The 12,883-nt window shown below is 43.5% G+C and overlaps 1 protein-coding gene across 2 annotated transcripts in view; it reads left to right on the top strand.

The window, feature by feature from the left end:
- The first annotated feature begins 212 nt into the window (after window positions 1-212).
- LOC106603714 (calpain-5) overlaps window positions 213-12,883 on the top strand; it is an 81,331-nt gene continuing 68,660 nt past the window's right edge. Inside the window, exons 1-2 of one of the 2 annotated variants that reach the window (XM_014197734.2) lie at window positions 297-429; window positions 1,358-1,398. In XM_014197734.2, coding sequence (XP_014053209.1) covers window positions 1,397-1,398 — 2 coding nt within the window. In that variant the 5' untranslated portion in view covers window positions 297-429; window positions 1,358-1,396. Of the gene's footprint in view, window positions 430-1,357; window positions 1,399-12,883 lie in introns of both variants that reach the window. The other variant, XM_014197733.2, reaches the window with a different exon arrangement.

The following is a 12,883-nucleotide window of genomic DNA, read 5'->3' as shown; positions in this document are numbered from 1 at the left end:
GACATTTCCCGCATAATGTTTTCAGACTGAGGACACTGCGTAGGCGAATAAGCCTGCATAATAAGATTGGCACTTGGATGGTGGGTTCAGCTTTGTTCTCAGCTTTGTTTCCCTCGGCCACCACGGCATAATTGCATACTCATCGCACGGGAAATAATGTACAGTATCGTATTTAAGTGTGTGTGGGGGGGAGACACCGACGCCGCACATGCTCAGTCCGCAGCTCAGCCTGCTGCTCCTCGTAGGCTCCTCCCTGGCGTGCGCGAGAGGAGACCGAGATCCGCAAGCGGTTCAGAGGGGGGGGTGCGTCGCGCAGGCAGGACCGAGGAGGAATCACCACAGCCCCGGCCGGGACTGCCAGACCCGACCCGCTGGATCCCTGGAGGAACGGAGAGAACACGTCGCCCAAGGGAGAGGAGCTCTGTTCAGGTAACAGTGGAAAACAACACCGCCTCAGTCGCATTAGGGACCTCAGGTGCCGCTGTTGTAATCCGCGCAATACGCGTTGATGGCTGTGTGGTGAAGAGGGGATGGGGTGACTGCGACTGTGGTTGGAACGAAAATACAGTAGATTAGGCATGCGAGCTGCTGTCGCGACGTGTGTTGTCCTCAAAGCACGGGAGATACGCGAGACAGGATCCCATTTACGCCTCGCCGAGCCGCATTCAGTTCACTAAGCGTTCCGCTCGAGGGGGCAATTTGACCGGTCGCGTGCTGTGGGCTACCGCGCGCGACGGAAGCTGTGCATGATGTTCTTACCAGCCAGGGTTTGCGCTGTCCACAATAGGCGACAGAATAACAACATATTATCCCATAAAATAATAGCCTATCCCTGTAGTTGAAGTAGCCTACTGCAACCGTGATTTCTAGCTACAATTTGCCATTGCTGCTGTAAAACCCTATTTTCTTTTTTATGCCATCCAGCAGGGTCGCACCGGAGTGGCGCTTTATTTGACAATCGAGTTATTTCAGACTGCATTGCTAGCTTGCTCCTCCGGAGATGCGATGACCAAGTTGGGAATTGTCGGATTTTGAGACCAATACCCACGCGCCTCCCATCGTCTCCCTTAGCTACCAGAAGCAGCTGCTCCCAAAGTATAAGCTTATTGTTATAATTGTAATGGTCTACACCGAAAATCTTAAACATGAACAGTTACATACAGACTTGAGTAAATGCCCTACTGTTATTGGCAGATTTATATCAATGGCCAGATCTAATGCAGAACATCAACAGTCCTTTGAAAAAGAAGAGATATCTACTATAAACCTGACTGCCTTAAATTGTAATGCTATTCATTTATCAAACCATATGTCATCTGACAGATGTTGATTCTTAATTGCTGATTCTTATATGTAGGTCTATGTGAAACCATATACTGGATGAAAGCTCTCTCTCATGTAAGTAGCCAATCTTTCCAATAATGCACTCTTACTAATTAATCATATAGGCAAGCCTTTTAGTTATAAACAATTATGGCGCCTTAGTTACAAGATAATCCCATGGCTGGTGGTTTAGGAGTGACTGTTGAGGATGATGAAACATAACGTTCAGATAGAAATGTGTTGTTTAGAGCAGAAATTATTGTCTTTCAGATAGAAATAGGGAACCAAGTCTGCTCAATTCATTATTTTTCTATCTGCAACCTTCAGAACATTTAACATAACTGAATAAACCCCTGGTGTCAGATGCATGGATTGGCCAGCTAGTGGCTGGCTAAAGGATACCGCAGAGAGGAAGAAAGGATGGCATGATGCTGCTGGCTGGGATAGCCCTCCTCATAACACATTCATGGAGAGGGAGGGGCGAGGGGGAAGGCCCTGCCTGCCTGTGGTGCACCCCTCCACCAGCCAACCAGTGCAGATATCCTCTTAGTTGTTTTATTTCTTTCTCTCTGCGCTACCACAGTCAGGGATGGAAAGAGAGATTCCCCTATTTCTATCTCTCTGTACATTACCACACCACCAAAGAGAAAGAGAGGGATCTCCCTTCCCATTTCTCTTGCTCTCTCTCTCTCGTCCCACCCCTGTCTGTCTTTCGGTCTTTCTCGGTCTTGATGTTCTAATAGTCTATCAAATTAACCCTTGCAACGAGGAACTATATATGTGCGTTTTTCATTTTCACATGATTACTGATTTTGTTTATCAGGAGTTTATTGTAAAATAGAAATGTTCTGTACATGTCAGTTCATTGTTGTATGTAAAATCAAAATTCTGAATGATTCATATTGACTACAACTCAAAATATCAAGTGCATGGGACTATCTGCAAAAAGATGATTCTGCGATAATTGGCTTTAAAGTTCAATGTTGTATTCTCTTTAATTTAACAACATGATTTGGGGTATTTAGACTACTATGGTAGAGAACATTGAACAGAACAGGCCTATGCTAATAACTACATTTTGACAAAAATGCAGATAGAACCTTATAGTCCCAAGCTCTCTCTGTCATCACCAACATTTCCAAAACCGAGATAGGACTATATGGTTTTTCGTTGCAAAAACAAGATGGTACTTTGAAAAACGTGTTTCTGTATGAAGGTTAAATAAAAAATAAATGAAGAGTATTATAGTATAGGCCTAGTCCAGTTTGGAGGGATTTAGATGTTGTTTTTTTCATCTAGTTCCAAATCTGTTCTAAAGTTGTTCAAATCAAATTTTATTTGTCACATGCGCCGTACATAACAGGTGTAGACCTTACAGTGAAATGCTTAATTACCAGCCCTTAATAAATCCTCTACAGGATCGGTGTCCACCCTGCGGGATGGTTGAGCTAATGTAGGCTAATGTGATTAGCATGAGGTTGTAAGAAACCCCCCAAAATCCCAGGACATAGACATATCTGATATGGGCAGAAAGCTTAAATTCTTGTTAATCTAACTGCACTGTCCAATTTACAGTAGCTATTACAGTGAAATAATACCATGCTATTGTTTGAGGAGAGTGCACAATTATGAACTTGAAAATGTATGAATAAACAAACCAATTAGGCACATTTGGGCAGTCTCTATACAACAGTTTGAACAGATATTCAATGGTTCATTGGATCTGTCTAAAACTGTGCACATTCACTGCTGCCAACTAGTGACCAAAGTCTACATTGTGCCTGGGCTGGAATAATACATTATGGTCTTTCTCTTGCCTTTCAAAGATGAAGGTACAATTATAATTTTAATTTTTTAAACAAATGTTTTTTTCTTAGTGTTATCTTTTTACCAGATCTAATGTGTTATTCTCCTACATTAATTTCACATTTCCACACACTTCAAAGTGTTTCCTTTCAAATGGTATCAAGAACATGCATATCCTTGCTTCAGGTCCTGAGCTACAGGCATTTAGATTTGTGTATGTCATGTAAGCTGAAACTTGGAGAAAAAAAGGGGCAAATCCTTAAGAAAAATAAACTGCATTCTGGGTATCCATTTGATTAGCTGTTCAGGAGTCTTATGGCTTGGGGTTAGAAGCTGTTAAACCTTTTGGACCTAGACTTGGCGCTCCGGTACCGCCTGCTGTGCGGTAGCAGAGAGAACAGTCTATGACTAGGGTGGCTGGAGTCTTTGACAATATTTAGGGTCTTCCTCTGACACCGCCTGGTATATAGGTCCTGGATAGCAGGAAGCTTGGCCCCAGTGATGTACAAATTACCCTCTAATGCCTTGTGGTCGGAAGCCGAACAGTTGCCATACCAGGTAGGGATGCAACCAGTCCGGATGCTCTCGATGGTGCAGCTGTAGAACTTTTTGAGGATCTGGGGACCCATGCCAAATATTTTCAGTCTCCTGAGGGGGAATAGGTTTTGTTGTGCACTCTTCACGACTGTCTTGGTGTGTTTGAACTATGATAGTTTGTTGGTGATGTGGACACCAAGGAACTTGAAGCTCTCAACCTGCTCCACTGCAGCCCCGCCAATATTGGGGGCGTGCTCATTCCTCCTTTTCCTGTAGTCCACAATCATCTCCTTTGTCTTGGTCACTTTGAGGGAGAGGTTGTTATCCTGGCCCCACACAGCCAGGTCTCTGACCTCCTCCCTATAGGCTGTCTCATACTTGTCGGTGATAAGGCCTACCACTGTTGTATCGTCTGCAAACTTAATGATTGGTGTTGGAGTCGTGCCTGGCCGTGCAGTCATGAGTGAACAAGGATTACAGGAGGGGACTGAGCACACAACCCTGAGGGTCCCTCGTGTTGAGGATCAGCATGGCAGATGTGTTGTTACCTACCCTTACCACCTGGGGGTGGTCCGTCAGGAAGTCCAGGATCCCGTTAGAGGGAGGTGTTTAGTCCCAGGTTCCTTAGCTTAGTGATGAGCTTTGAGGGCACTATGGTGTTGAACGCTGAGCTGTAGTCAATGAATAGCATTCTCATGTAGGTGTTCCTTTTGTCCAGGTGGGAAAGGGCAGTGTGGAGTGCAATAGAGATTGCGTGATCTATTGGGGCGGTATGCAAATTGGAGTGGGTCTAGATAATGGTGTTGATGTGAACCATTACCAGCCTTTCAAAGCACTTCATGGCTACAGACGCGAGTGCCATGGGCCGGTAGTCATTTAGGCAGGTTACCTTAGTGTTCTTGGGCACAGGGACTATGGTGGTCTGCTTGAAACATGTTGGTATTACAGACTCAGTCAGGGACAGGTTGAAAATGTCAGTGAAGGCACTTGCCAGTTTGTCAGCGCATGCTCGGAGTGCACGTCCTGGTAATCCGTCTGGCCCTGCGGCCTTGTCAATGTTGACATGTTTAAAGGTCTTACTCACATCGGCTAAAGATAGTGTGATCACAGTCGTCCGGAACAGCTGATGCTCTCATGCATGCTTGTGTTGCTTACCTCGAGCGAGCATAGAAGTAATTTAGCTCGTCTGGTAGGCTCGTGTCACTGGCCAGCTCGCAGCCGTCCTTCCCTTTTTGTAGTCTGTAATAATTTGCAAGCCCAGCCACATCCGACGAGCATCGGAGCCGGTGTAGTATGATTCAATCTTAGTCCTGTATTGACTCTTTGCCTGTTTGATGGTTCGTCAGAGGGCATAGCAGGATTTCTTATAATCGTCCCGCTCCTTGAAAGCGGCAGCTCTATCCTTTAGCTCAGTGCAGCCTACCTGTAATCCATGGATTCTGGTTGGGCTATGTACATACAGTCACTGTGGGAACGACGTCCTCGATGCACTTATTGATAAAGCCAGTGACTGATGTGGTGTACTCCTCAATGCCATCGGAAGAATCCCGGAACATGTTCCAGTCTGAGATAGCAAAACAGTCCTGTAGTTTAGCATCTGCTTCATCTGACCACTTTTTTTATTGACCGAGTCACTGGTGCTTCCTGCTTTAATTTTTGCTTGTAAGCAGGAATAAGGAGGATAGAGTTGTGGTCGGATTTACCAAATGGAGGGCGAGGGAGAGCTTTGTATGCATCTCTGTGTGTGAGTAGAGGTGATCTAGAATTGTTTTCACTCTGGTTGCACATGTAACATGTTGATGGAAATTTGGTAGAACTTATTTAAGTTACCCTGCATTAAAGTCCCTGGCCACTAGGAGTGTCACCTCAGGATGAGTGTTTTCCTGTTTGCTTGTGGTGTTAGTGCCAGCATCGGTTTGTGGTAGTAAATAGACAGCTACGGAAAATATGGATGAAAACTCTTGGTAAATAGTGTGGTCTACAGCTTATCATGAGATACTCTACCTCAGCTGAGAAAAACCTCGAAACTTCCTTAATATTAGATTTTGTGCACCAGCTGTTGTTTACAAATATACACAGACCGTCACCCCTTGTCTTACTGGAGGTGGCTGTTCTATCTTGCTGATGCAGCGTAGACCCCGCCAGCTGAATGTTATTCATTTAGTCGTTCAGCCACGACTCATGAAACATAAGTTATTACAGTTTTTAATGTCCCGTTTGTAGAATATTTGCGAGCGTAGCTCATCTATTTTGATATCCAATGATTGTACGTTGGCTAATAGGATTTATGGTAGAGGCAGATTACCCACTCGCCGTTGGATCCTTATAAGGAACCCCGACCTACGTCCCCGATATCTCCGTCTCTTTGATGGGGATGTGGGCCTTGTCGTGTGTCTGAAGTAAATATTTTGTGTCCGACTCGTTAAAGAAAAAATCTTTGTCCAGCATGAGGTGAGTAATTTCTGTCCTGATATCTAGAAGAACTTTTTGGTCGTACGAGACGGTGGCAGAAGCATTATGTACAAAATAAGTTACAAATAACGCTAAAAAACACACACAATTGGCAGCCGTTTTACGGTCTCCTAACCATTTCCTCTGGCGCCATTGGAATGTTTTGTCAATGTTGAAACTGGTGATGTATGTTCTGGGACAGAAAATAGGCTTGTGGGCTTGCGGACTAAAGGGGTTCATTGTAGCTCGGCTAGGTAAGGGACTTCGCTGCATGGTCTGTGTATCTTTATTACAAGGTTCCGTAATATTACTGGTTTGTAGTAACCTTCCTCTTTTAAACTCATTTCATTCTCATAATAGTCTCGCCATGAAGGTGGTCATCACTGAGGGGAGAGGATGTGGTAGGGATGGTACTGTCTGCCTCTGTACTGCTGGTATGCATCTGATTTGAGCCAATAGATAAGTGAGATGGATTGGAATAAAATGCAGGTAGAGTAGCTTCCAGTCTTGACCAGAATATCACAGGTGATATGCTGTGGTGTTGGAGACTGTCTTGCTCTTGAAGTAAGCTTAGATGTGGAGAGGGAGGAGTGTGAAGGAGAGAGGGATTTTCTGTCTCTATAGCTGACTGTTCCAATATCCTCTTGTATATGTATTCTAAGAGCTCAGTGGGTCTGGGCAAATTAAATTTGCTCCTCCACAGTCTGAAGACTTGATTTGAAACAATCCCTGCTTGAATGCTGACCAAAATCTTCGCAAGGCTGATTCATTATGTTTACTTGTCATTGCAGTGTAAGAAATGTCTATCTTACTCTGCAGCAGTGGTAGATGCTAATAGAAACCGATCAGATAATTTTCTTAGGACCTCACTCACACATTGAACAGCTTTGATTTGAAACTCATGACTAGAGAGTTTTTGAAGGCTCTTGGTTGAGAGACTATGTGAAGATACAATAAAAACGTGTAGACATGTCTTCACATGGTGATGGGAACTCTGACAAGGCAATATCTTTCAGCTGAGAAAGAATGCCACCTACAAACTGGCTGACCTCAACGAAAACATCAGATCTTCTCCTTCCAGCTGTGGAGGAGCAAGGTTCATTTGACGTCTCACATCACATGAGATCTGGATCATTGAATTACCTTATCCCCTCTATTAGCCCAGAGAAGTTTGGAATTGTTGCTGACACCCCTTCATAGAGTTTCTTCATCACTGGAACTTGGCAAGTGAAGTTCACTGGATGGTGTCAGAACGAGATGCCTGCATACAATCATTAGCTTGTGCACTAATTACGCTGCTGATGGGCTTGACCAGGAATCCACTCACTGTTTGTGTGGCATTTCTCTTGATGTCTTCACTAGATATTGTTTTGATAGACAGACTGGTCGAAGATACTTTGGCCTTACTGCTGATAATGTCACTGGGACTTTGAGCTGACAACCATAACTTTACTGGTGATGGGACCCTGGAGAAATTAGTCTCTAAAATATTGTCTGCTCTCATGCTTATCAGGGCCTCAAATCAAATCAAATTTATTTATATAGCCCTTCGTACATCAGCTGATATCTCAAAGTGCTGTACAGAAACCTAGCCTAAAACCCCAAACAGCAAGCAATGCATGTGAAAGAAGCACGGTGGCTAGGAAAAACTCCCTAGAAAGGCCAAAAACCTAGGAAGAAACCTAGAGAGGAACCAGGCTATGACGGGTGGCCAGTCCTCTTCTGGCTGTGCCGGGTGGATATTATAACAGAACATGGTCAAGATGTTAAAATGTTCATAAATGACCAGCATTGTCAAATAATAATAATCATAGTAGTTGTCGATGGTGCAACAAGCACGTCCGGTGAACAGGTCAGGGTTCCATAGCCGCAGGCAGAACAGTTGAAACTGGAGCAGCAGCACGGCCAGGTGGACTGGGGACAGCAAGGAGTCATCATGCCAGGTAGTCCTGAGGCATGTTCCTAGGGCTCAGGTCCTCCGAGAGAAAGAAAGAAAGAGAGAATTAGAGAGAGCATATTTAAATTCACACAGGACACCGGATAAGACAAGAGAAATACTCCAGATGTAACAGACTGACCCTAGCCGCCCGACACATAAACTACTGCAGCATAAATACTGGAGGCTGAGACAGGAGGGATCAGGAGACACTGTGGCCCCATCAGATGAAACCCCCGGACAGGGCCAAACAGGCAGGATATAACCCCACCCACTTTGCCAAAGCACAGCCCCCACACCACTAGAGGGATGTCTCCAACCACCAACTTACCGTCCTAAGACAAGGCCGAGTATAGCCCACAAAGATCTCCGCCACGGCACAACCCAAGGGGGGGCGCCAACCCAGACAGGAAGACCACGTCAGTGACTCAGCCCACTCAAGTGACGCACCCCTCCCATGGACGGCATGGAAGAACACCAGTACGCCAGTGACTCAGCCCCTGTAATAGGGTTAGAGGCAGAGAATCCCAGTGGAGAGAGGGGAACCGGCAAGGCAGAGACAGCAAGGGCGGTTCGTTGCTCCAGCCTTTCCGTTCACCTTCACACTCCTGGGCCAGACTATACTTAATCATAGGACCTACTGAAGAGATAAGTCTTCAGTAAAGACTTAAAGGTTGAGACTGAGTCTGCGTCTCTCACATGGGTAGGCAGACCATTCCATAAAAATGGAGCTCTATAGGAGAAAGCCCTACCTCCAACTGTTTGCTTAGAAATTCTAGGGACAATTAGGAGGCCTGCGTCTTGTGACCGTAGCGTACGTGTAGGTATGTACGGCAGGACCAAATCGGAAAGATGGGTAGGAGCAAGCCCATGTAATGCTTTGTAGGTTAGCAGTAAAACCTTGAAATCAGCCCTTGCCTTAACAGGAAGCCAGTGTAGGGAGGCTAGCACTGGAGTAATATGATCACATTTTTTGGTTCTAGTCAGGATTCTAGCAGCCGTATTTAGCACTAACTGAAGTTTATTTAGTGCTTTATCCGGGTAGCCGGAAAGTAGAGCATTGCAGTAGTCCAGCCTAGAAGTAACAAAAGCATGGATACATTTTTCTGCGTCATTTTTGGACAGAAAGTTTCTGATTTTTGCAATGTTACGTAGATGGAAAAAAGCTGTCCTTGAAACAGTCTTGATATGTTCTTCAAAAGAGAGATCAGGGTCCAGAGTAACGCCGAGGTCCTTCACAGTTTTATTTGAGACGACTGTACAACCATCCAGATTAATTGTCAGATTCAACAGAAGATCTCTTTGTTTCTTGGGACCTAGAACAAGCATCTCTGTTTTGTCCGAGTTTAAAAGTAGAAAGTTTGCAGCCATCCACTTCTTTGTCTGAAACACAGGCTTCTAGCGAGGGCAATTTTGGGGCTTCACCATGTTTCATTGAAATGTACAGCTGTGTGTCGTCCGCATAGCAGTGAAATTTAACATGTTTTCGAATGACATCCCCAAGAGGTAAAATATATAGTGAAAACAATAGTGGTCCTAAAACGGAACCTTGAGGAACACCGAAATTTACAATTGATTTGTCAGAGGACAAACCATTCACAGAGACAAACTGATATCTTTCCGACAGATAAGATCTAAACCAGGCCAGAACTTGTCCATGTAGACCAATTTGGGTTTCCAATCTCTCCAAAAGAATGTGGTGATCGATGGTATCAAAAGCGGCACTAAGATCTAGGAGCACGGTTACAGATGCAGAGCCTCGGTCTGACGTCATTAAAAGGTCATTTACCACCTTCACAAGTGCAGTCTCAGTGCTATGATGGGGTCTAAAACCAGACTGAAGCATTTGGTATACATTGTTTGTCTTCAGGAAGGCAGTGAGTTGCTGTGCAACAGCTTTTTCAATTTTTTTTGAAACGCAATAAAATGGTGGTCCGATAATCCAGGATTATGAGGAAAAAAATTAAAATCCACAACATTTATTCCATGGGACAAAACTAGGTCCCGAGTATGACTGTGGCAGTGAGTAGGTCCAGAGACATGTTGGACAAAACCCACTGAGTCGATGATGGCTCCGAAAGCCTTTTGGAGTGGGTCTGTGGACTTTTCCATGTGAATGTTAAAGTCACCAAAAATTAGAATATTATCTGCCATGACTACAAGATCCGATAGGAATTCAGAGAACTCAGTGAGGAACACTGCATATGGCCCAGGAGGCCTGTAAACAGTAGCTATAAAAAGTGAGTGAGTACGCTGCATAGATTTCATGACTAGAAGCTCAAAAGACGAAAACGTCATTGTTTTTTTCTTTGTAAATTGAAATTTGCTATCGTAAATGTTAGCAACACCTCCGCCTTTGCCGGATGCACGGGGGGTATGGTCACTAGTGTAACCAGGGGGTGAGTCCTCATTTAACACAGTAAATTCATCAGGCTTAAGCCATGTTTCAGTCAGGCCAATCACATCAAGATTATGATCAGTGATTAGTTCATTGACTATAACTGCCTTGGAAGTGAGGGATCTAACATTAAGTAACCCAATTTTGAGATGTGAGGTATCACAATCTCTTTCAATAATGGCAGGAATGGAGGAGGTCTTTATACTAGTGAGATTGCTAAAGCGAACACCGCCATTTTTAATTTTGCCCAACCTAGATCGAGGCACAGACACGGTCTCAATGGGGAAAGCTGAGCTGACTACGCTGACTGTGCTAGTGGCAGACTCCACTAAGCTGGCAGGCTGGCTAACAGCCTGCTGCCTGGCCTGCACCCTATTTCATTGTGGAGCTAGAGGAGTTAGAGCCCTGTCTATGTTCGTAGATAAGATGAGAGCACCCCTCCAGCTAGGATGGAGTCTGTCACTCCTCAACAGGCCAGGCTTGGTCCTGTTTGTGGGTGAGTCCCAGAAAGAGGGCCAATTATCTACAAATTCTATCTTTTGGGAGGGGCAGAAAACAGTTTTCAACCAGCGATTGAGTTGTGAGACTCTGCTGTAGAGCTCATCACTCCCCCTAACTGGGAGGGGGACAGAGACAATTACTCGATGCCGACACATCTTTCTAGCTGATTTACACGCTGAAGCTATGTTGCGCTTGGTGACCTCTGACTGTTTCATCCTAACATCGTTGGTGCCGACGTGGATAACAATATCTCTATACTCTCTACACTCGCCAGTTTTAGCTTTAGCTCAAGATTTTCAACCATGCGATCTCCCTCCCAAAAATGGTCATCTCAGTGAACGGTTGAGTTTCTAATTATAGTAATTTCAGCAAAATAACTGATTGCTGTTCTATTAAGCACCTGAATGTTTCCTTTCTTTTTGTACGATTTTCTTATAACATTTGAGTTTACAATACAACACATACACATACGAATGACAATATCACACAAACGTTAATTACATTACACCTGCCCAGGCCCACATGTGCACACCCCCATCTCCAGCGCCCGCATCACTCTCCGCCACATGGCCTCAAACTGCACCATTTTGTTTCTCTCCGCCGCTCACACACTTTGAACATTTAGATAATAATGCATTTGTCCTTTCCATTGTGTTAATGACAGATGATTGGTTGATTTAATAAAATAAATAATATAAAATCCAGTTTTTATGTATATGTTTTTCCAAGATTGATGAGAAAAGTATCGTCCAACCCATCAGGTATTTCACTGCACCCTCGTATGCCATGTCTTGAAATATGCAGACAGACGGATTCAAAGTAAATTGACATTGTATTACTTCTCACACCCAACTTTCTAACTCCACCCATAACTTTTGGACTATTTAACATTCCCAGAAGGCATGGATTATCGAGTCGTTGTTAGTTTTACACTTAAGATATGACTCTGCCGTTGTGCTGTAGAATTTGTGAATTTTGTCTCTTGTGTAATACATTCTATACATTAGTTTATACTGGGTTAAGCATATATATTTTAGTGAACTGTAATTTAGTTATGTTCCAACATTCCCTCAGTCTTGTGCCAATATCCATTATTTTTAAGTCTTGATTCCAATAGTTGTCAGTTGGATAAACTCTCTGCAAGGTTTCTTATAGCTTACCTATCAGCTGAAATATCATTTTTTGACTGAAATAGGATTCCCTCAAGATTGCTCTGATGTCCAAAGATTTCAAATCAAAATTGTGATATAAAACTTTTAAGTTGCTTGTATTTTAAAACATCTGCATTGGTCAATCCAAAATAGCTTTTTAATGCTTTCATGGAAATAAGTATTTCCTATTACCAAGTCATTTACCCTTTTTATGCCTTTAGTTTTCCATGTGGACCATTTATTGGTGAATTCTGAAAAGCTATCCAAGGATTGTTCCACAGGGGTTTTTAGGGAGTGATATTGGTTCTTGTAGAATATGTAAAATGTTCCATGTTATAGTGTTCTTAACTATGAAGTTGTTAATGTTCTTAGCTTTATCCTTTGAAAAAACAAAGATTCTGGGGATGAGCATATGTACCCATTGTTCCTCTTTAGTGCATGTAACACTATGTCGCAAGTAAAAGCCTTGGATGGCGAATCAATACAATCCAAGTTTGGAAGGTTAAAACCATCCTCAGACATAGGAAGATGTAAAACTTTCTTTTTTATTCTATGAGTTTTATTTGCCCATATAAAGTCTTATGACCGAATATACTTTTTTAAAATATTGTCTTTGGTGGGGTTGTTGGTTTTACCTAGAATAATTATAGAAACTTTGGGAGCCATGCCATTCTTATTTTATTTTATTTATTTCACCTTTATTTAACCAGGTAGGCTAGTTAAGAACAAGTTCTCATTTGCAACTGCGACCTGGCCAAGATAAAGCGTAGCAATTCGACA

The sequence above is a fragment of the Salmo salar genome, chromosome ssa04 (assembly GCF_905237065.1).
Source record: "Salmo salar chromosome ssa04, Ssal_v3.1, whole genome shotgun sequence".
Taxonomy (NCBI): domain Eukaryota; kingdom Metazoa; phylum Chordata; class Actinopteri; order Salmoniformes; family Salmonidae; genus Salmo; species Salmo salar.
The sequence above is the reverse complement of the archived record's forward strand: the minus strand, read 5'-3'. Positions and strand labels throughout refer to the sequence as shown.